At 38.1% G+C, this 24,506-nt stretch overlaps 5 protein-coding genes across 5 annotated transcripts; all 5 read left to right on the top strand.

The window, feature by feature from the left end:
- The first annotated feature begins 2,084 nt into the window (after positions 1–2,084).
- LOC100142490 (zinc finger protein 367) lies at positions 2,085–3,905 on the top strand. Its single transcript, XM_001811385.4, has 3 exons — positions 2,085–2,449; positions 2,499–2,772; positions 2,820–3,905. Exons 1-3 carry the CDS (start codon positions 2,134–2,136, stop codon positions 3,361–3,363), a joined length of 1,134 nt encoding a protein of 377 aa, XP_001811437.2. The 5' UTR covers positions 2,085–2,133; the 3' UTR covers positions 3,364–3,905.
- Positions 3,906–4,038: 133 nt separating this feature from the next.
- On the top strand, positions 4,039–7,484 carry LOC657153 (uncharacterized protein). The gene is made up of 8 exons (XM_963628.4): positions 4,039–4,343; positions 4,390–4,662; positions 4,706–4,891; positions 4,942–5,174; positions 5,436–5,620; positions 5,667–5,938; positions 5,984–6,196; positions 6,247–7,484. Exons 1-8 carry the CDS (start codon positions 4,212–4,214, stop codon positions 6,442–6,444), a joined length of 1,692 nt encoding a protein of 563 aa, XP_968721.1. The 5' UTR covers positions 4,039–4,211; the 3' UTR covers positions 6,445–7,484.
- Positions 7,485–7,724: 240 nt separating this feature from the next.
- Positions 7,725–8,156, top strand: Akh1 (adipokinetic hormone 1). Its single transcript, NM_001114325.1, has one exon. It carries the CDS (start codon positions 7,781–7,783, stop codon positions 8,000–8,002), a length of 222 nt encoding a protein of 73 aa, NP_001107797.1. The 5' UTR covers positions 7,725–7,780; the 3' UTR covers positions 8,003–8,156.
- A 553-nt stretch (positions 8,157–8,709) lies between these two features.
- On the top strand, positions 8,710–12,281 carry ScpX (Sterol carrier protein X-related thiolase). Its single transcript, NM_001114324.2, has 7 exons — positions 8,710–8,899; positions 8,955–9,081; positions 9,126–9,319; positions 9,370–9,560; positions 9,608–9,845; positions 10,584–11,220; positions 11,965–12,281. The coding sequence occupies exons 1-7, from the start codon at positions 8,861–8,863 to the stop codon at positions 12,153–12,155; spliced, it is 1,617 nt and encodes a 538-aa protein (NP_001107796.2). The 5' UTR covers positions 8,710–8,860; the 3' UTR covers positions 12,156–12,281.
- A 7,625-nt stretch (positions 12,282–19,906) lies between these two features.
- LOC100142093 (uncharacterized) lies at positions 19,907–23,829 on the top strand. The gene is made up of 2 exons (XM_001809572.4): positions 19,907–20,067; positions 20,740–23,829. Exons 1-2 carry the CDS (start codon positions 20,053–20,055, stop codon positions 23,593–23,595), a joined length of 2,871 nt encoding a protein of 956 aa, XP_001809624.1. The 5' UTR covers positions 19,907–20,052; the 3' UTR covers positions 23,596–23,829.
- The last annotated feature ends 677 nt before the right edge of the window (positions 23,830–24,506 follow it).

The raw sequence follows: 24,506 nt of genomic DNA, 5'->3' as shown, positions 1-24,506 counted from the left end.
CTCAAAACAAAAAGTACATTTACAATTTGGGGCCTTTACGTACATTTACATTTTTGCCGCATTATTTTCTTATTTCTCTCAATTTTATGCTCCGCTTTACGTTTATTCATCTATGTGTTCTCTCAGTCTCTTATTTTAGTTTACGTGTTGTTTCCTTACCTTATCTATACTTTTTTTCATAGAAAAATTCTTACACCTGATCCGGGGTTCGAACCCCCGACCTCCACCGTCGTAAGTGGCGCTTATACCACTGGGCCACGAGGCCCCAGGTGCTGACCGTGATTTGCAGACATTTTAACACAAACTTTTTAAATAAATCATCATTACAAACTAAATAATTGCAATAATTCACATAAAACGCAAATACTTTTAGTTCAAAAGTCGGCGAATTAACTCGAGAAAGCATTTTTTTCCACTATTTTCAATTTAATTCTCTAATTTTTCATCAGATTTTATCAAAAGATACCCGGCGTATAAGTCAACTAAAGTTTGAAGTTATATTTCACCTTTACGTTCATCTCTTTTTCTCTCAAAACAAAAAGTACATTTACAATTTGGGGCCTTTACGTACATTTACATTTTTGCCGCATTATTTTCTTATTTCTCTCAATTTTATGCTCCGCTTTACGTTTATTCGTCTGTGTGTTCTCTCAATCTCTTATTTTAGTTTACGTGTTGTTTCCTTACCTTTTCTATACTTTTTTTCATAGAAAAATTCTTACACCTGATCCGGGGTTCGAACCCCCGACCTCCACCGTCGTAAGTGGCGCTTATACCACTAGGCCACGAGGCCCCATGTGCTGACCGTCTTTTGCAGATATTTTAACACAAACTTTTTAAATAAATCAACATTACAGACTAAATAATTGCAATAATTCACATAAAACGCAAATACTTTCAGTTCAAAAGTCGGCGAATTAACTCGAGAAAGCATTTTTTCCCACTTTTTTCAATTTAATTCTCTAATTTTTCATCAAATTTCATCAAAAGATACCGGGCGTATAAGTTAACTAAAGTTTGAAGTTATATTTCACCTTTACGTTCATCTCTTTTTCTCTCAAAACAAAAAGTACGTTTACAAATTGGGGCCTTTACGTACTTTTACATTTTTACCGCATTATTTTCTTATTTCTCTCAATTTTATGCCCCGCATTACGTTTATTCGTCTATGTGTTTTCTCAATCTCTTATTTTAGTTTACGTGTTGTTTCCTTACCTTTTCTATACTTTTTTTCATAGAAAAGTTCTTACACCTGATCCGGGGTTCGAACCCGGGGACCTCCACCGTCGTAAGTGGCGCTTATACCACTGGGCCACGAGGCCCTAGGTGCTGACCGTCTTTTGCAGATATTTTAACACAAACTTTTCAAATAAATCATTATACACTATATAACTGCAAATACATTCAGTTCAAAAGTCGGCGAAGTAGCTCGAGAAAAACATTTTCTTCCATTTTTTTTCAATTTAATTTAATTTAAACAAATCAAACAACATTTCAAACTATACAGGATGGTCCCCGAGAAATAATGAGAATAAAAAAAATTTTGAGCAACCAACATTAGATGTAAACAGAAAACAGAACATTTCTTTAAAAGTGAAATTAATGCAGTAGAAATCCTTAAAAATTTCCGTGCATAAACAACAGTTGGGCAAGGTGTTTGTACACTCCGGTTACGGTTTAAAAATTCATTTGAATAAACTTGCAGGAAAAAGCAATAAACTATAACGGAAAATAATAGTCAAATTAAATCCATCTGAAACTGGAGACTAGATGTCGCTGGTTATGTGAGGAGGTTGTGTGGTTGTCGTCTTGTCTATTGTTTTATTAATTTTTTTAATGGATTTGGCTAAGATGTGAAACTCTTAGATAACCGTGTGTGGAATGGTGAACATGACAGTGTCGTAATTAGTGCATCGTGGCTGCAGAAGTCCCTCTTTCGTTAAAGGTTAATTGCAAATTTACAGTTGTTTGTTGGTGATGTTGTCGCGTTGTGTTGGCTTTCCTGTTGTTTCCCTCCAATTTGGCGCGCCATCTTCAGAGCATCAGTTGTAATAAATGGAAGGCAGGTTTGTTTTGGTTGGCGTTGTGCTGTTGGAAAAATCGTAAAAATAGTGACTTAAAACTGTCTAAATTATGTTTCGTACTCCCAAACGTGGTAAATTAACGAATAGTAGTGATGATCATGTGAATATAACACCGCCGAATAGAGTATTGAAGCCTAAAATATTAAATTCCTTGGACAAAGGACCGGTTAACGGTAGCTCTAGTCCAGGAACAGAAAATTCAGTTCTTTCGCCTGGCGAAACTAGGAGAGGCCGTCCGAGGGCCGAAATGTTAAATACTCTTATCCTAGAAGGATCGACCTCTCCCAGCTCCATAAAATGTACTTATTGTAACCGAGTTTTTCCACGCGAAAAGTCGCTCCAAGCACACTTACGAACCCACACTGGTAAGTCTAATCCCCCGATGTTTTTCCTAAATTACGCCACCTTGAACAGGCGAAAGGCCCTACGAGTGCGATTATCCACGGTGCACGAGAAAATTCGCCCAATCGGGCCAGTTAAAGACACACCAAAGACTCCACACAGGCGAAAAACCCTTCATATGTTCCTCTCCCAACTGTGACAAACGCTTCACTCACGCCAACCGGCATTGCCCCGAACACCCTGATAAGCAATTAAAACGGTTCACTTCGCCTGGAAGCAGCTTTGAGAAGAAATTCGATGAAGGTCACAACGCTGAGGTCAAGCAGTGGCTGATGAAACTGGAAAAGTCGGTATAGCCCACACCCCCAACGCTCTACTAATCCTCGGTTTCAGGCGCAATAACAAGAGGCCAAGCAGCTTAGACGGCCTCGAGACAACGCCGAAAAAGTCGCGGATCAAGCGCGAGGTCTCCTCGACTTACAGCCTCTCCAACGACGGGATCGAAAACTCCCCGAAATCCGAACTCGACGATAACATTTCCGTGAATTCGGAGAACTTTGAGAACGGCCACGAGTTGATCTCCCCGCCTCGGTCGTCGCTCCACAACTTCGAGCTCCCCAAAGGGCCGAAGAAGCGGTGGCTGCAGGCCGTCCAAGACCAGAAGATGTTTGACTCCACTCAAGACCTGGCCAGGCCGCTCAATTGGGGCGAAGACGGCCCAAGTTCGGACGGCGATGAGGTCAAAATTGAGCCGATTGAGTTCGGGGCCAGCGAGCCCAAAGTCGTGGTCGAGAACCAAAAACGCCCCACCGTTCTGGTCTGCGTCCAGGGCGGCAAGAGCAAGCAGATTACCAGTGATGATATGCAAGGTGCTATAGCTTTGGTCGAGTTGAAGAATGGACAGAAAAGTTGTGTTAACTATAATTACAGACTCTAAACTTTACGTTATGATCTTCAAATTATATTTGTATGTGATACGTTGTTCAAATGTTCGTCTTTATTGGTCACTTATTACGCCGGCGCCGATCTTTAAGGTCCCCGATTTTTATTTATGGTTAGGCTCTGAAGTTAAGGATACAGGTTGCAGCAATTACACTTTATTTTATTTGTTATGTATGCTATTGTGTTCATGCCCATTATGTTTTATCATGTCGCACGTTAATTTTTAAGTACGCACCTATTACAGCACGCGATTTTAATTTAGTACAATTGAGACAGGTTTGATCAGTCAGTACAAAGACAATAATGGTTATTTTAATTTTAATAATCCAAAGAGTTTGTCTTAGTATCGTTGTGTGCTAGTTTAGTGTCGATCCTTAACTTGAAAGTATCTTTGTTATTTATACCTAATTTTAAATTGCTTTAGGAATCGTATGTGATGTGTTTTTATCTAAACAGTTATCTTTATGTTGTAAGTATTTATTAATGATTTGGATAATATAATAACACTCCTTGTAAGAAATAAAAATTTAATAAAAACCCGGCGTTTTTTTTGCTAAAAACCCAGCCTTGAGTTTGGCAACCACCCGACTTTAAAATTTAAATCGGAGGGTTTTAAATATTTAAAAGTCCCACGGTTGTGTCGCTTGGTGGGGATTTAAATTTGTTTTGGTGGCGTCACTGGTTGCATAACTTCACTTGTTGTTGATTTTGTGACATATGTTTTTGTTTTGAGGGTAAAAAAACCCTTGAATGTTTATAATAAAAGCATGTGACAATAAGTTTGTGTTTGGAGCGACTATGACTGCAAATTAGATGATTTCCCGTTGGTGTTAATCACTCATTATGTCAAATTTGGCTGCAAAAACGAGCAATAATGACGACAAAATTGAAGAATACGTTTGGGAAAATTTCGAGAACTGGATTCAGTGCATTTGCGTTGTTAATTTTGACTTAGAACTGGGACAAGCCTTGGAGGTACTGTAAAAAGGGTTGGGGGACTTAACCTAAATGTTGCTTGAAGGGGATTTATCCGCGACATGTCACTCTGACCAAGCAGGAAATTTCAAATATTTGCTACCTGGCGTTCCCCGACTCCAATTCGGGATGTATGGGGGACACCACCTTCATCATCAGGCTTCCAAACAGCCCAGGAAAAAACACGCGCCGGGATGAACACTTGCAATACAACAAGAAGTGTGCCCCAGTTTTGCAAATACACTCGTCGTATTACTGGGGATACGTTTATTTTAGACAAGTTAAGGATGTTTCGTTGCCTCGGGGCTACTTCCAAAAGGTACAACGCAGTGTTATTGACAAAGATAACAGTCAATTTTTAGAGCGTTGTCATCTTAACTCGTCTACCTTTCAACAACCTATTTATGAAAATCTGTGATTTGTTAGCCCCTGAATATTTCGAGCACGGTGAACTTAGCCTGGAAGCTGCGTGTTGTAATATAGAGCGGTGGCCTCCTCCATCTCCTGGAGTAATGCTCAATCTTCCGTTGTTAGGTTTAGTTTTTCAAGTGAGTCCACTTTATGGCTAACGATTAAAATTAATTACGACTTATTCAAGGTCTATATTCCTCAGTCTAACAGTAATTCCCCCAATTGGCAAATGGCCGCATTAACAGAAACCACCGAAAATCAGATTCAGACTTCTGTCGAAGATTTAAATTGTTTCGAGATTTTGCAGCCAGTTTTGTCACACATTCACCTCTTGTGGGAATTAATCCTCACGTCAGAGCCTTTAGTGGTGATGGCTACGTCTCCCACCCATTGTTCTTCTATGGTGTTAGCTTTAACAAGGTAAAAGTGCTCCCAATTAAATCTCGGATCAAATACAAAAATATTTTAAAATAAAAACCCACCACTATTCCAGTATACGAGCCCTAACAACTAAACGTTTGCACGAACACATTTTTGGAAAGAAATGCTCAATAAAAGTTTAAAAAAATTTAAAGTACTTGTGTAAGCAATTAACTTAAATATTGATTGTAGTAACTAATAATTAACTATTTTAACCAGCTCGTGATGTGATTAATAATTTGGCAATATTCATGTTTGTAGAATAATTTCCCCGCTGAAGTTTTGTGGCGATTACCGGCCGTACTTTACGATTCACGACAGCGAGTTTAAGCAATTTACGAGTAAAGTGCAAGGACCCCCGCCTGTAGTGTTGGGTGTAACAAACCCGTTTTTTGGGAAAATATTGCATCACTGGCCTCACACGATACGCTTAGGGAATGATTTAGGTAACTCGAGAATTGAATGATTAAGACATAATTAAAAATATTAAAGGGTCAAGTCAAAAGTTCAAGCTGAAAAAGAACGTGAATTCGAAAATGTTGGACAACAGTCCGGGGATATACACAGTGTATAAGCCGTTCTTGCAGAAGGATAAAAATATTATTAAAAAGTTGATTTCGGGGGTGACTTCGCGACGGCCGTTTGAAGTTCAGTCGGCCTTATTAAGAAGACATCTTCTGGAGCTTACACAAAGCTTTATTATACCGTTAGAACGATATATTGCTAGTCTAATGCCACTACAGAAAAACATATCACCGTTTAAGGTAATTGGGATTAGTTGGAGGGGCGAAATACTGACTGGTTTTTAGGCAGCGCCAACTCCTCTGCCGTTTAATCCCGACGATTTTATAGCCACGTTGGAAACAGCCGGGCCTCAGCTCACAACAGGGATTAAAGGCGACTGGGTTGGCTTGTACCGGAAATTTTTTAGATCGCCCAACTTTAACGGGTGGTTTAATATGAGGTATACTGACTTGGCGCTGAAGTTGCAAGCCTTGCATCTTGAAGCGCTTTCCAATGCCGTAAGTAGCCGTTTGAAATTGTTAACAATATCTGTTTGGTGGTTCGTTAGGATTTGAAAGACTGGGTACAGGGTAAACCAGAAGTTGAAGTTGTTGACATGATGTTAAAAATTAGAGACAAAATCACGAAATGTCGCGAAGTTAACATACCCGTTGACGATAAAGTAAAGGAGAAGTTGAATCAAAGACTACAAGATATTATTAGCTCTCTCCCTGATGATTTGAAAAACGTTTTCCAAGTTACATGATGCAAATTATTTTTCCCAGTTGGTAAATATGTACATAATTAGTGGAGTGGAGATGTTTAGTTTTATTTTATTGCGAGTGCATTCTGTATTTCTTTGTTTCAATTAAAATTGTATTATTGATAGACGATAGTTTCCATGATGTAACTGCTATCAGTGCAAGGGAGAATTTGTTGGTTTGTATTATAAGTAATTTGTGTGGCATTCAAAAACTGTTGGATGTTGCATTATTTTTTTACTGTTTTATATACAATCCAAATTTTATAACTTGTTGATCAAAAAAGAAACAAACTAGTAAGTATGTTCCTGCTTATCTTGCATTTATCGTTTGTAGTGTGAAGAACAATTCAAATTACAACTGTTGGTGCAAATTTAAAAATTCGCGTCTCAGGGTTTGCACAACAGTTTTAAATTAAATTAAGAATGTGCCAAAATGGCCTTAACTGCCAGTCAATTTCCATCCGATTATAATTGTGAGATATCTGAAGTTAAACTAAGTCCCTTTCTGTCAATTATGTTTAATAGTTTAGAAGAGATTATAATGTATAGGTCACGTAGACGGTTTTGGTTAGTTGCCAAAAGAACAAAGCCTTAATTAACAGCAATAAACTTTTTTAAAAAGGTTTATTTACTTCCAGTTTTAAACGTAATAACGAGGCCAAGATGTGTAAAATTAGTTTCACCGTAGTCGCATTTTGCACGCTGCAGTAAGCAAGGTACTCAACGTAATTTATAAACTAGTTCAATTGTAGAGATATTGGACATTGATTTAACGGCTCATTTCAAATGTCCATCCATAAAAGTGTGAAGATGACGGTCACACATACTATAGTTTTGATATTTTTATAAATGTTCCCGTTTTCGTTATTGTACATAACATTTTATGCGTTCAACACCCACTGATGATTACTTATAGCTGCGTTCATTTATTCATTCAATATATCATAAACTGTGTACTTTACATCCATTTCCCTGTGTTACAAAGTACAGATGTATTGTAATGACTTGTAATATTATTTGATCAGTAAAAGTTATGAAAAGCTTTTTTGTCTAATTAGTAACGTTCCCTTAATAAGTTGTTTCGTCACCTATATTCTCCTCCTGTAAAAACGGAAATAGAAATGTTCTAGTGTTTCCCGAACGGATGTGATAATTGTTAAACTCCTTGTATGCGTTTTGATATTTACTGAAGGGTTTCTTTAATTAATTTGTGGCGAGGAGGTTGCGGAGGTTTTCATTATAAAGACTCAACATTTTTCTTACACGTACATCATTCAACTAGAAGCTTTCGAGGATAAGGTGTACTTAATAATAAAGTTATTATCTCTCGCAAGACAAAATGTCTCGAATGTTTTTAATAGTGGTTTTAATTGCTTTCGTGGGGGTGTGTACCGCTCAGTTAAATTTCTCCACGGATTGGGGAAAACGTTCAGGCTCTTCAGCCGGTTCCGACGCAAATAACTGCAAGGAACCCGTCGAAACCATCATGCTGATTTACAAAATAATCCAAGTAAGTTTTTTCAATATTCCCAATTCGCCCCAACAGATTTTTGCAGAATGAGGCCCAGAAGATAATCGAATGCGAAAAATACGCCTAGTGGAAACGCCGACTGGACTGGAATACTAATTGTTTCATCACTCGTGTGCCCTTTCTTTTTTCCATTTGTTTTGTTTAAACATTATTGTAATTGTGGCTACCAATAAAATGTAAGCATTAATATTGCCTTTTTCTTATAACCCTTAATGATTAGAAATTAGAAAAAACTTAATAACGCAAAATATTTAATACGAGTGTTTTGGTATATCCTAAGTGCAAGCAATTACCATTAGATCAGATTAGATATAGATATGCTGAGCGAAAAACCAAAACATATTTAAATTTTCTGATTTGTGTATTATTGGTTGCATAAAAAAATATATAAAAAATAATTAATTGGAGATAAGTCTGGGGTCAAGAATATATGCTGGCATGATTTAGCATAATTTCCTGAAAATAAAGCCCATCTATTAGGATTTAACCTTTATCTGTCTTTACATAATTAGTCATTTATCTATAATTAAAACAAAAATTAAGCCGAAATTGTTATTTTATTGTTTTACTGCAAATCACTTGCCCATAATTAGAACTTTGTACGGCCTTGTTTATAATTTAATATGCGTTAGTGTCGTGCGCAGTCATTAACAAATAAGTAAGAAAATAATAATTAAAGGTGAAAGTCCCCGTACAATTTTTTGATGGCAGTCAAGTCGCCACTTGAGAGAAACTCAGCCAATCAGAATCTCTCCTCCAAGTGTCAAAGTTGACTTTCAATTATTTTTATCAAATCAACAAACGCAAGTTGTGAAAAATAATAATTTGCGTCAGTGGACCAACGTACAGTTCCCCTTATTGTGTGAAATTAGTCCAGAAACAGGGAAAATGGGTCGCGTTTTTGTTGTAGGAGTTGGAATGACCAAAGTAAGTTTAACTAACTGTGATAACCTCACACCTGACACGACCTGATGTAAAACAGTTTGAAAAACCCGGAAAACGCAACGACGATTATCCGGGCTTTGCCAAGGAAGCTATCCTGAAGGCCCTCGATGACTGCGGGGTCAAAATCTCGGAGGTGGAAGCAGCCGCCTGTGGCTACGTCTATGGTGGGTTGCAAAGGTTAAAACCGGGGTGACTTTGCCTCTTTCAGGCGACTCAACCAGCGGCCAACGGGCGGTTTACGAGGTGGGAATGACCGGAATCCCGATTTTCAATGTGAACAATAATTGCTCAACGGGGTCAACTGCCCTGCTTTTGGCCAAAGAGTTCGTAGAATCGGGGAAGCATGACTGTGTCTTGGCTGTGGGTTTCGAGAAAATGGAGCGGGGGAGTTTGTCGGCGAAAGTATTGTTTTTCAAAACAATGGTAAATGGGGGTATTTAATCGGTTTGCAGTTTTTAGACCGCACAAACCCGCTGGATAAGCACGTAGAATTGATGGCCGAGTTGACCGAGATGAACGAGGCTCCTTTGACCGCCCAAATGTTTGGGAACGCGGGCATCGAACATATGAAGAAATTCGGGACCAAGCCAGAGCATTTCGCCAAAATCGCATACAAGAACCACAAACATTCCGTCAATAACCCGTACGTGGTGTTGGATTTTGTAGTTGTTTGTTTAATGGAAGTTTCAGTTACTCGCAGTTCCGGGAGGAGTATTCCCTCGATCAGATCAAAAATTCTCCTGCTGTTTTTGGTCCTTTAACCAAGCTGCAGTGTTGCCCTACAAGCGACGGCGGTGCTGCTGCGGTGGTGGTCTCAGAGCGTTTCGTGCGAAGTCATGGCTTGGAGGGACAAGCTGTTGAGATTCTGGGCATGGAGATGGCCACCGATTTGCCCTCAACTTTTACCGACAACAGCTGCATGAAATTAGTACGTTGCACTAAAGCCCGGACAAGATAATATTTTGATAAGGTTTTAATTTAAAGTTTAGATAACCAAAATACCGTAATGATTTTAAAAAATTCCAAATTTTTTGACTCAAGAATTATCTAACATTGGTCTACTGAATTGCAGGCATTACAAATTGTTTTTTATTAAAATAATTCTAGTATTTCGTTTCTATCACAACGAAAATATTTCGGTAATTTTGCGAAACTTCCATCAAAAAATTACAAACAGAAAAAATGTTTTATTGGTGGAGCTTAAAATTAACACACGTGTTTTTAATACACTCGGTACGGTAATTTTTCAACTTATTTTGCGTGCGGTTAAATGTGTTATTACCGCGTTTTTGTAATCACGCTTCTTTTTAGCGACCGTAGATAAAACATTGTACAATTGTTCAATTGTAAATAACATTAAAGCACTTTTCTTTAAAAGAAAGATTGTCACAGTTATAAATAGTACAAACGTAAGTTGTAATTGTTTTCATGAACAAAGTCACAATAAAATGAAATAAAGAATAAATCAAAGCTAAGACATCTAGAGGTGAGCTTTTAATTTACGGATATGATGCTTTAAAAGTTGATACAAAGTCTGTTCAACCTGTGTAAATTACTTTGAACTAATATTACCACTTGAAACGACTTAGTTGGGGCTATCTTGTCCTGGCTTGAGTTATCAGTTGTTTGAAAAAATTGTTTTGCATTGATAACAATTTATTTATAGATCGGGTATGACATGACAAAAACCGCAGCCGATCGCCTATTCCGCAAAACAAACACAAACCCCACCGATGTCCAAGTGGTCGAACTCCATGACTGTTTCTCAGCCAACGAATTAATCACTTACGAAGCGCTCGGTCTGTGCCCTCCTGGCAAAGCCGGCGAGCTGATCGACCGCGGTGATAACACTTACGGTGGCAAATATGTTGTCAATCCTAGCGGAGGTTTGATTTCCAAGGGCCACCCTCTGGGGGCCACCGGTTTGGCACAATGTGCCGAATTGTGTTGGCAGTTGAGAGGCGAAGCTGGCGCACGACAAGTTCCTAATGTTAAATTGGCCTTACAGCACAATATTGGATTAGGGGGTGCTGTTGTTGTCGGTTTGTATCGCTTGGGATTCCCCGAGCATAAAAATCGCAGAGTTGGCGTGCGGAAGGTGGCAGGAGGCGGGAAAGAAAGCGATTTTCTCATTGCGCCGTATTTGAGATTATTGGAACAGGCTATGTCCGAAGATAAGGACAGTTTGACTGAAAGACATAAGGGTACTTACGGGTTCAGGGTTAAGAAGTCCAATGGAGAGGAGGGATTTTGGATTGTCAATGTCAAGGTCGGCAAGGGTAGCATTGAAGTTAATTCGAAGCGTAAGTAATTTTTTTGTTTTTTACTTTATGCTTTATTAATGTTTAGAAGAAAATATCCAATTATCTGAACATTGAGAATATACAAAAATATATTTTAAGTTATTAGCAAACCTATCGGACTCGCAACTGTTTTTTGCGAAACGCAACAAATTATTTGCCTAGCTAGAATTATTTGCCAAACAATTTTCTAAACATTTTATGGTAAAAAGACTGAAAACCGTATTTAAACCAACGAAGTATAACCAAAAATGCAAATTTTACGTACTTTTAGGACTCACTTAAACTTCTAGCTACGTAATAGTGCAAATATGCCGCTCATGAATTAAAATTACAAAAATAATCTGTTACAACGTCCTGCCGATTTGGTTTTTTATTTTTGAAACGTTGTTGAACAAACTCGCGCGAGAATTTAATTAATAAATTAAACTTAAATAATTAAATAAATGAAAACACAAAACCGATGAGTTGAGATCGGGTCGCAAAAAATTTTTCCCAAATAAATCGGCAAACGGTTTATTATTTTTCTTTCTCTAACACCAAACTTTTAAGAAGGCGTGCGTTTGTGTGAATCTGAAACCCGTTTTAGTGTTTATTGTCGGAAGAATTTCGAGAAGATTAAAATTTGGAAGTGTGACAAAAACAGTGTTTCTTTATTTGATTGTTGTTTGTAACGAATAATACATGTTTTTTTAATTACGTGTATGAATAGGATAAGCAATGTATTGAAGCGTCACTTTTTTATAGTGAAACCAGACGTTACGTTTATTGTGAACGACAATGACATCTTTGACTTGCTAACAGGGAAGTTAAACCCGCAGAAGGCATTTTTCCAAGGCAAGGTCAAGATCCAAGGCAACATGGGTTTGGCCCTAAAGCTGGCTGAGTTGCAACGCACTGCTGCCAGTCACATTGCAGACATTCGTGCAAAATTGTAATTTTTTACTATTTTTATATTCTATGGTTTTTGTTATCAGTTATATTTTGGAATAATTATGGTAACGGACTGATGGTTCGGGTGTTGACCAATGTATACTTTTTTATTGAATAAACAGTGGTTACAAGGTTTGAGTTTTATTTACCCTAGTAGTCACAATCAAAAAAATTGCAATGTTTTGAACTTTGCGCTTTTGGTGATGAAAAACAGTAAACTGTTCGCATTCCGAGTTATAGATCTTTGCGAACTTCGCTGTTGGTTGATAGGTGGCGCGGGCCGACTATCCTCCAATTTTGGCTCCATTCAAGTTTTGAATTATTAATTTTGTTTACAAATCAGCAACAATTTCGAGTTTAAAGCCCAATTTTTTATGTTCGAAAAAAGTGTGCTTTCAGTAGGAAATAAGACTGCAAAATGTTGGAAACGAAGAGTCATGAGCATGACCAATCACGGTTTGCCCTCATGACATAGATTCTTGCAATGACCTGTCGTCTCTGCAGACGTGGGTCAATGGCGGCTTTTCTTTTATTTGTAAAATGTAAAGTGTAGAGTAATTAATGGCCAGTATTATTATCCGAAGTACTCTAGCGTGGCGCCTAGCCGCCGACTGCAGACGATGAGATTTAGATTTTTTAACGTAATTTAATTTGTTCCGTTTTGTTGTTGTTATTAGATAATCGGGAAAAAAGTACATAATGTCAAGTCACGAAACCAACTTAACCGGCGGTTTTTTACTGCTTTTAATGAACAAGCGAGTTACTCTACAACCATAAACTTCACACTTTTATATTTTTCCTAATGCGTGAAATAAAAACTAGAGGAAATGAATGCAATTACAGATAAAGCTCCTGTTAGCATTTATGGAGGGCAATGAATAAAAACAATGATGGCACAGACGACATCCGTCTTATTGTTGCATGACTCGATAATTTGGGTTGTATTGATTGCGGTATTGCGGTGACACTTTCCCGTCACACCCAGCAATTTTTTACATAAAAATGTTGAACGTTCGTACGGACTAGCTCCATTTTTTAATATTTTTATCACTTGGTGTAAATTTTCTCCGTTGAAGCTCGCCCACTAATAAATTTATCGTACCTTTCAAGTTTGATACAACTTTAACTGTTAAATTAAACTGAGGGAACGTAAAGCCAATAAAACTCGGCTTTCCTCAAGAGTTTATACGAGAATGTGTAAAACTATAAACTGCAGGAACGCAAAAATTTGATTCCGCGTGGTTTTCAGAAACTAATTGTCACTGGAATGAATTGTTACACGACCTCGTCAGTAATTTTGTCTATAGTTATTGTGCAAGTAAGGTTTTTGTGCCAGTGTCACGTTGCTTCAGCTATAATTTTACTGAGATCATTAAAGGTTGCTGCAAAGTAACTGGCAGTGTTTTTACTTAGAAAAACCGGGGATTGTTACTGTTTTCGATGATGGGAATATGTAGTGAGTTATAACTGCGGAGGAGACAGCATTATTGTGCAGACTCTTTGAGAGAATTACACTAATCAAATGTCTGAAGAAATTGGAGAGTTCTTATCTCGTGTTTTTCTCGGGCTTGTTCAAAAAATAGAACAATTTATTTGATATGTAGTTTAATTAAGTTAAAACAATTTCGTTTCAGCTGTTTTCGTCGTTGAATAAATAAAAAAATGCACGGTCACGTAGTGGTAATGGATGTGTTCTTGTCGAAATAAATAGCGAACGCCGTACTTGTCACTAAATAAAACCCTATGGGACTCAAAGTGAAAAATTTTTGATAGATGAGTGAATTTATTGATGGTTATGTGATTGATGTTTTTTTAGTTAGTAAGTCATTACAGGATGAAACAACAATTAGGAAATGATTAATAAAGAACAGATAAAAAATTATAGGTCACGGCTCTACGAGTTTTAATTAAAATTAAAAAGTGGCTGTAATTGCGGGAAAAATGTCTACAATTAATCTTCCTAGTGGTGACAAATTGGTTGTAGAAGTGATGTGTTTTATAATGAATTCGGGCAATTCCTGCAAAATGAATGTTTGATAATTTCCAAAAATAAAAGTGACGGTCGAGAGTGAATCTCCCATATCCGTCCATGTAACCCAGATCTGGCGAGATGGCTCACATAGGAACAAAAATCGGTTTAGCAATTAAAACCTTGCAACATTTCAATGTCCGAGTAATTGTTACAAGTTGGTTTGCGTTTCGTAAGTTCTTTATTGTTACGGATTTGGTGAAGAAAGACTGCTAAAATTTACACCTAGCATCTTTTCTATTTTTTTCACGGTGTTTGAGTTTCCTTGAAGATAGGTAAATTCTTGTTATGTCAAGAAGATTTCGCCTAAATTTGCATAGATCCTGTGAAGTGTGTCGTAGAATTTGCAATACAAATGGAAACGGCTAAATAAAGAGGTGGGTTGGGGACAGCGTAGTGAATAAATTCTTTCCTCGTGACATACACTCTGCAAGATGATTTCTCATGACCACACCATTAACAAATCGAGTACGAATCCGGTGTGGAACTCGAATAGACTCGAATAACCTGCATGGGAGAAAGCGGAACCTTGAACAACAACCATGTTGAACTTGACTTTGTAGCCTCTTGCATTCTTTAGTTGAACAGGCGTGTTTCTTGCTCATACTAATACATCCGTATCAGATATTTTGCTCTGGCCAGTCTTTAAAAACACGGAAAATGCAAATGACGACTCTCCACCGGAAGTCTACAAATTAATTAAACCGCTTGCAAAAGCTTAACGAACTTTTCCGACATTTATTTTATTACCAAATTCTAAAGCAAATCTGTATATATTTAGCTTGAGTTAACTTTATTTTTCCACGTTTAACCACGATTCTACGAATCCCTGAGCAAAATGTAATTAGACAACCAAGAACAACCTCCCTTTGGGGATTTACGCTAAAATAAATAAAATAATGCGGATACACATTCTACACTTTTCTGCTTTTCTCTGCTGAGACATTTTAAGATTATGATCCTTCTTAACAGCTACGGTTTTTAATAAAAAGCACAATCTTTTGGCGAAAGCACAAAAAGTGAGTGCACGCCTGCCTGCTGTCGCAAGGTGCCTAAATCGCAGTTTTAGATTTCACAATAAATGTATTTCTAACGACACCGAATAACTCAATTCTGAAAGCTTAAAAAAAACATGAACTTGTTTTCACAAAAATCAAACGCTTCATTAAATTATACAAATGAGCGAAACAAGCCGATTTGCAACTGGATAACTAAAATGAGATCAATCCAGCCAAAAAGTACGACGATTCCTTGCATTAATTATCTAACATTGAGAACAGGTGATACTTAATACTCAAGCACATACCCCGATCCTGCGATTCCTTGCAGTGATTCAACCAAATGAACGAAACAAGCTCAAATATCGCATTTGGTGCATGATTTCCCGATGTCTAGTTTAGAAAACAATGCGATTTGTTACATTAAAGTCGCGAAAGTTTTTTTTGACTGAACAAAGCGACGTGCTTAACAATTTCAAAAGTTAAACATTTTTGTTATATTTATGCAAATATAAAGTTGAACAATTTTTAAACAAAATTATTTGTCACACCTTTTAAAATGGCAAGTATTTAGCTAATGATAACTAGTATTTTATTGTACTTCGTAGCAGTGGGGCACCATTGAATAATTTTGTTGACTTAAATATGGTGAGTGATGACGACAGTTCTCGTGTTGATTGATTTATTTGCATTAATACTATAGAGTAATAGGCAATGAATTTACTACGCTCTTCTAAGTATCACTTTCTTCCCAAGCAGTTACATCTACTCAAAACATAAACAACGAAGAGTAGCAATTTATTTTTTTCCAGTCTCGTCTCGGTTAGATAATTTAATTGCTGCTACATATTCAATTGTATTTACTGTGCATAACGTTTAGTACAAAATTGGTACATTTACATGAGTTTCTGGAAAAATGAAGCAACAAAATGTTGTAATATTATTCACGAAAAACGAATTATAAGTTTCGTTTAAGGGCAAAAGAATTTACAACTCTTAAGATGGAAGTCTACCACGCGTGTTACATCAATTACGATCTTGCAAAAAGTAACACAATTCTATTCAACTGGAACTAAATGTTTATGTCTGTACCAAAAATTGTGTTTGATGCAATAGAACTGCTTAAAAAATAAATACATCAATGAAACATTTATGTTTTTGAGAACTACCAAAACTCTTTTATGGTTTGTTAGCATTCGCATATGCGGACAAACGTTGTGACTAATAAAAAGTGAAAGAAGCGTTTCTTAAAATATGAAGAAATTTTCTTCAGCTTTCGGTTTCACCGGATGCAACTCGAACTTTTTAGCTTTATATGGGGCAGGTTGTAAATTCACTGGAAAATACAAGATCCGTTTACCCCACATTGCACACTTCTGTGTTATTTAATTTTTCTAACTACTGTGCTAAGGTGATATAACTGGTCATTTGGCGCACGTTTTTTCGGCGACGTCTCGAGTAAGCTAAGTAATGATTCCTCTGCCAGTGGCGAACTTTTTTCTGGTGTAAATTTTGTCTCGCATTACTCGTATAATTTCTCTAATGTGTGGGGTTTACGTCATGGAAAAAGATCATTTTTTTGATAGCCGGCAGTTTGGTAGAAAGACGACACGTGTTGGTCAGAATTTTGATGGGCAGAGAAGAAAGCCTGCTGTACCCTTGAGGTAAATACCATGTCTGGTCAGAGATGAGAGAAAGTAATGTATGCCATGAACGTGTCACACTTGGAGCAAAGTGGCTTATTTTTAAACAAATCGTCATTGATTCAATTGATTTCCATTTCAGTGGCATTGGTATGTGAAGATCAAGCCAAGTACCGGAAAATTAGTGCCATTAAAGTCAAAATACAAAGAGTGTAATGCAAGATGTTTGCTCTTTTCATGTTCACTTTCAATGAACTTTTAGATTTCATACGGAGACACTGCTAATACACTACTAACTGGAAAATACCGTAATGATGATTAAACATTTCGTAATTCGAATTTTCACTTTACTAGGTGTCATTTACCATATCCGGTTCCTTGTCCTTACTGAGGGAATTTATTTGGGATTACACTTTAATTAAAATAAGATAATTTCAATTATGCAGTCGTAAAAATATAAATTATACGAACATTAAAACAATGGTTTTAACACAATTACTTTGGAACAATTAAGTATAACAGACCGTTTCACTCTGTAGTTTTTTTCCGATGTCATGCCAACTACTATTTTGGCAGGTGTAATGGCAGTACAATACCAATTTTACTTAATTGGTCACATGCCCCAATAAGCATGTGTCTTTAATTCAATTATAGAGCGATTGATGTTAGTCCTGATTTAATTTTGGCCTTAATTGGTTAGAAAATACGGTAATGGGCAAGTATTTCGTTTGTTGACACACCGAAAAAGTTTCCAGTGTTTTATTCTTAAAATTCATCCCAGAGCAACAAATATTTTAAACTGTCTAGATGAAGATAATTACAGGTCGGACTGCTACCACTGATATCTCATCTCGTTTCAGAGATGAGATTAATTTCTGCATTTAAATACGAGACGTTAAGCGAGGGTCCTGACAAAATTTAAAGTAAATAAGATTGGAACTTCAGGCCTTAAAAAAACTAATATTTACTTAATATTCTTATTTTATCGTTAAAATGAAGGAATTTGCAACTGTTTACTCAGTAAGTACGATTTGTCATTATTTCAGCTGTGATAACACCGCCTTTATTACACGATATTAGTCACCACCCATGAACAGCAATAAATTTACATTAGGGTGATTTTTGTAAATATTTATAAAATATTTTTTCGACCCTGCTGGGTAATATATTATTTGCACGGTAATTTGTCTTGTTTCGTGCAAAAAACTGGCATTAATATTATTACAATTACTATAACTTCCTCTAGAACAGAAAGAAAAATAACAGTCCGTTTCATTTAATTGCTTCAGATTACTTAATCATAAATGATGACTCTAATAAAAATCAAAGCTTTGTTTTTGTAATTTGGGCAACAATTTAATTATTTTTGGATCATTATGGTGAAGAAAGTCGACGCTTTGAAATTCCGAAATTCGCAGTTTTCACTTTTTATGGGTAATATCGTAAAGGCAATTACCGGCGGTAATCAGAAATAATAAGTTGATTAAGCGAATATGTCGCAGTTTGTATTTTCACTTTTCTACAAATTTATTTAGCGTGTGGGTACACTTCTCAAGCGGTTCCGCAGAAAAACATAACTTTCGGATGGAACAACCTTATCGTGCTTTCTTTACACTTCATTATCTTGTCAGTTTGTTTTGAAAAATATAGAGGCGTTTGAGACGATGCCCAAATTGCAACTTTCGCCCTTTCAACCAGTTAACGGTTTAGTACAAATGTAAAAATTTGTCTGGTACGTCAATATAGACACTTTTTTCTTTAAACAGTTGAGTGAAATCTATTTACAGGAACAAAGACAATATTATTGCGCACGACACGTTTTTACTTTTTAAAAATGTGTGTGTATGTTTATTAAGTGATTTTCTTTGAAGTCGGTAAAGAATTCCGTTTTGGAGGGAATTAAAGCAATTAGTACTTTTTATATACTATTGAAGTTTTTGTAAAAGCAGGAGTCATTCTGTTAATTTCCAATGATGTTTTCAAATGATCTTCGTTACATTCATTGGCCAATAAATTTTTTAATTGAAAGCTAACAATTTTTTGTAATTTAGAGGACACCGCAGAAAAATAAACAATTAGCTTTACTGTTACAAACGCTATTTATTTTGCCAATGTATACAGCACCCGTCAAAGGAATGATGCTGTAAAATATGTCATTATATTAAAAATGTTTGCGTTCCATAATTAAGCATGAACGGGAACGAGAACAGAGAATTGAATTGTTCCCTAAATAAATTGTAATAGGCATTGTGCTGTCAATAGTGAACGAACGATAAATGCTAAATGTGGAGGTGTTAATTAAATAAGTATTGCAAACGGTTTAACTACCATTTGTTGTATTATTGGGTAAATTATTAAAATAGATTTGGTCGTTATGCAAGAAATGTTATTAAAATGGCTTTATATACATTGTAATAATGTTAATAACTCTGGGAAGCATGAAACAAAACGCTACATATAATTCTGTGATTAACAAATTCACAGGCTACGTATTTATGCAAATGTCTCTGGTGCGATAAAAAGTATTACTTTGAAATATTAGACTGAAATTTAGATTTGAATAGATTAAGTTAAAAAATTCGTTCGTGTAAGGTAAAGGAATTAGAAAACAGAATTAAAAAGAAATTTTATGCACGACTGTATTGTGATATATTTTTATTCCACAAGAACGTTTGTGTAAGCTGGTTTACTTTGAAAATTTAAAAGTCTTTGATATTTGAAACGTGAAATGTTTGTCAAATACAATTTCAAAAATAAACTTAAACTAAGCGCGTGGCGACATGTCTTAAATATTTAAGCAATTTTCTAAGGACAACCGAATGGCCGTTGCAGACAGTAATGCAATTGCAGTTATTTTCGTTGTGTGGGAACGAGGAACCATAGACGAGATAAATTTTAGAATGTGTTCTATTATAATTCATGGGCAGATCACATTGCTTTGTGATACTTATTATCAGCAACTACTTTCATCATCCTACTTTCTCTGGTTGCTTGTCCGTTTGGTGCAATCTTAGCTTCTTCGGCGTCCCTACCTTTCCAAGCTGTGCTTCACACTTACCCACGAGGTGGGGGCTTTATCTCAACTTGTATACTGAATGTATATAACTAGCATCCTTTTTCCACCGGAATTATTTTTCGAAAACGCACCGATATGCTCGCACGTTAGGTTATTAGTGTAGTATAGTGGTAGTGAGTGGTAACTTAAGGATAACACGAACACTTAAGGATTACGATGACGATACAACAGGTAAGTGATAAAGCGATTTTAATATTTTCAGACATTGCTCGCACAATGCCAATTTAATAAGCTAACTGAAGGAAATTTCAGGCCGTAGCCCTTTCGTTAGTATTTAATTAATTACATCAATTTCAACTTACCATATCATTTTCCCCTTGCAGTTTAATCCATCAACACCTTTTCTCTAAAATTAATTAAAATTGCCGAAACCTAGTTCACTCTTCATTCGCGAAAATAACGCCCAATTTTTATAAGCATTTATTATTATTTTTAATTAAATAACAAGCTTGTTGATAGTAGGGTTGTGTTTCTCCAATAAACAGTCGATTAAATTCCTGAAACGTTCTCAATTATACACACACAATCTACAATTGAAACCAGATCAGTGGTCGTTGCACATAATAACTAGGTATTCAGTGTATGGTGAGGAACATAAGGTATTTCCCGACGATCAGCTCATTATGTCGCATAATATGTTGCACATGGTGTTGGGCTGAAGCTGCATGCTCTCAATAACAGCATTTAACATAACCCCTAGTTGCACACCTCTCAATAGAAGCCCGTCACGTACTCAATTAACTTACAGACTTTACACCACAAGTATATTATAACTGGCCCAATTGCGAACCTTAATTTAAAAAAATGTAGTAAAATTAATTCGCGTTTCTGTTTAATTTCCAGATGTTTGTTGCACTTTTGTGCTCGTTATTGGCAACGCAACAAATTGCAGCTGTCGTAAATAATTCAAAATCGGCCAGTATAGAAGAATCCAGCAACAAAACTGCCAGTGCCGCAAAAATACCCGATTCAGTTTCGTCTGCAAGTGAACAAGAGGCGAAGCGTCGCGACGCTCCTCTCAGTGATACATACGGCGCCCCCTTGAGTGGGGGAGGAATCGACTCGTATGTTCCTTCAGGGCCCAGTAACCCCGGCCTGCCGATTCCAGTTTACGGAGTCCCCGATGCACCCTCAAATAATATTGTTTACCCGGCACCACCACCAGACATACCTCCACCTCTCCCCCAAATATCCTCCAGTTATGGCGTCCCATTCAAAACTTACGGCCCTCCGCAGTTAATCAATAATTTTGACTTGGGCCACTCAACCGATTTCGTGCCGCCGCCACCCCCAACAAAGTACCTTCCCCCCATACGGTCGCACAAACCCTTCAGTGCCCCCAAACTGCCGAGGCCGCGACCGCATTATGGGCCCCCACAGAAGCCCATCTTCGTGCCAAAGTTGCCTAAACCCAACTACGGGCCGCCCAAATCCGTATACGGACCGCCAAAGCAACCGCTATTTGTGCCACAGAAAACCAACTTTAAGCAACAGTCGGTTACGATTGTTACGGTTCCGTCCAATAATTACGGAGTGCCGAATCTTGGCCATGGGCAAGACGCGTTCATCTCACCACCGGCAGCTATAGGGCATGGCCATTACGGACCGCCTGATCCCGTTCCACACGCGCCTCCTCCGGGAGTACCAGCGCCGCCCACACCGCCGGATATTAAGTACGATGGGTGGCAGCCCATCCCCGGGTTGGTGTCAAGGCCACCGGATACGTACGGCGCCCCCGAGGTTGAACACCACGGAACGGCTGATTTGCAAGTGAACACTGATTTTATCCCGCCTCCAGTGGATGACGGCCACGGTTCGGCCTCACTTGGGCTGGGCTACAGCCCCCCATCTCAAGGAATAAGTGACTCGTACGGAGCCCCCTTGAACTCGGTCACCGGGTCGGGGGCTGTAGTTAGCTCGTCTGGGGACGCACACCATGACGACGAATCCCTCTCTCTTGGTCTGTCGGCGGCTGGGATTCACTCCGGCCAAAGTCATCTCTCAGTGATCAAAAGCATAGGATACGAAATTTTCCCCAACACTGGGGGTGGGTTGAGTCACACTGGTGACACCTACAGCTCACCACCGCTTGATTCGTACTCGCTTGATGGCCCATATGCCGCTGCTCAGGCTCATAAGTCCAATGGGTTGTCGAGTTTCTCGTTTGGTGGTTCAATAAAATCACATGGTTTGCGTGGAGGCCACGGTTTAATTCCTCCCAGTGGTCTTTACGGAGCTCCGCCGAGTAGCCATTACGGGACTCCCCTTTTGGCGAAACCCACTCAACAATATGGTCCCCCCTTGAACGCTCTGAAGATCAATCCGCCCAAACATCCCGTTATTTTCCGAGAACCAGTCCCTCAGGGTTTGATTCAATCAATCGGTCAACACACGGCTCACAAAGATGCTCACGGTATTATTGAGAGTACTCATTCTAGTAGTTTCTCCTCGGGACCCACCTATATTCCTCCCCCAATTCCCGATGTGACGAAACCCGTGAAGGAGGAAGAACCACCTTCACCGTCCGGTTTGTACAGCTTGCCCCATGCACATTCGGCAGTTTCTTTCCAAAATGTAGCTCATGGTTCGTCGTTTGATTTCGGGTCAAGCCATTTTGGTGGCGGTCAGCCTTTGACGAGCTACACGGCTCCATTGGGGAGTATAGATGGGTCGTACGGTTTACCGGTACACTCAGCTTCTGGCTATTCAGTCGCAGTGGACAATGCACCATCTGGTGGCTTGACCGTGGGAATAGACAATTCTCACCCTCCTGTGACCATTGATTTAACTTCTGCCACGAGTAATGTGGGCCCAAGCTTCGCCCACTTATCCCATGGTTATGGTTACCAAAACGTCCATGACTGTAGTTCACACAAATCGCAACCTTTACCGTCATTATCTTACGGTGTCCCATCTGCTAATACTTATACCGCGTCTTTGTCGTCTTTGACCACCAATATCGGTGGATCTTATCACGGTGATCTTCAAACTGCCCATTCGCAAAAAGTTTCAACCGGGGTTTCGTACAATGCGATCCATAATTCATCAGAAGAAAAAAATTACGGGAAATCGCTCGCGCAAAAATTCGGGCCCGGAGCTGAGTTAATTCAGTCGCAAAGCCTCGACATTAATAATATCCCAGTCCAAGGGTCTTTGGGTAGCTATACTTTGCAAATCCAGTCAGCGGATGGTTTAAACGGTCGTCAGTCGTCTTCCGGTCCCGTTCCGCACGCTCAAGTTTTAAACGATGGTCTGCTACACTCAATTCTGGCGGCTATCGAGCAACCGCAGAGCAAAAACACGAAAATTTTGGGCCAGCCTTTGGCAAAATTGCAGCCGAGCGAGAGTTACAGCGGATCTTTTGAGTCCGACTCAGACGGGCAGCATTCCGTAACAAATGCCGTTGCCGTTCCATCACCGGTAACGGAAGCAACTTCAACAACAACGACTACGCAAGAACCAGAATCGGAGTCTGAAACGGATACTCCACTCCACTTAATAGACGACAACGAGATTGCATTATACTTCAGCAACAATTTGCAAGATGCAGATAATGGCTCTCAGAAAAACGATACAAGTGATGGCGTGCTAAACGGTCAGCAGTACGGAAGTTACGTTTCGTTTAAAACGCCGAATGCTAGTTTCGTGTACGGAAACTTACCAAGTGACAAGTCGCAAGAACGACAAGACAAGGATTAGTGTGTCGAATCTGCTCAAGAACTTTTTAGTCATGAACTGAGTTCCACTCAAATGAAGTTGGAGTGGAGTTCGGGTATTGTTATTTATGCGCGGCTCACTTTCGAGGCCTAGAAGCCTCTAAGGCGATCTGATATTATTAGTGATCGAAATAATTTATTGTATGTTTAATTGATAGATTAAGGAGAAAAAACTATGTACAAAAGTTTTTTAAAAACTAATAAAACATGCCTGGAAGTTTCTTGTTTAATTCACTTGCAACACGAACTGGACATCATTTACTACTTGTCGATTTATCCTGACAGCATAGGGTGCGAAACCAATTATTGAGTGATTAGGGAGTTGGAATGGAGTCGCGTTACAACTTGAATGGATAATCCATTAGCAACTAAAGAAGATATGAGACGTTGAGTAATTTGTACACTGATGAACGACTGTTTGTATATTACCCACTCAAATATAAATCCTTCAAACAATATATAATTAAAATCAATTTTGCGCGAAAAGAGGACAACTAATAGTCGGCAAATGTTAGATTTGATTTTCATGCCCCATCATTCAAGATAGCATTTAGCGATTTCGTAAATCATGCCTTAACGAGTTTATTTCAACAATAATATTTGTTATACTTCATCCAAAATTCGGTTATTAAACTCGAATCAGTTCTGCTGGCTTACATAAATGCTACGCAAGGAACAAGAAGCGTTAATGAAAAAATAAAGACCTCGCCTATAAACTCTTTACGGCGTTCCTCCAGTTATTATAACAGCAATAAATAAAATCTCACACCTTGAACCAGTGAAAGAGAAATCAAAAACCGTCTATAAAAACAACTGAAATAGAGCAATTGCTTTAAATGGGTTCCATTTAGTGCTTTCCATACTGCTAAATGTAAAGTTGATAATTGACCGTTG

This window comes from Tribolium castaneum, chromosome 10 (genome assembly GCF_031307605.1).
Source record: "Tribolium castaneum strain GA2 chromosome 10, icTriCast1.1, whole genome shotgun sequence".
Classification (NCBI taxonomy): domain Eukaryota; kingdom Metazoa; phylum Arthropoda; class Insecta; order Coleoptera; family Tenebrionidae; genus Tribolium; species Tribolium castaneum.
This window is presented reverse-complemented; position numbering and strand designations above follow the sequence as displayed.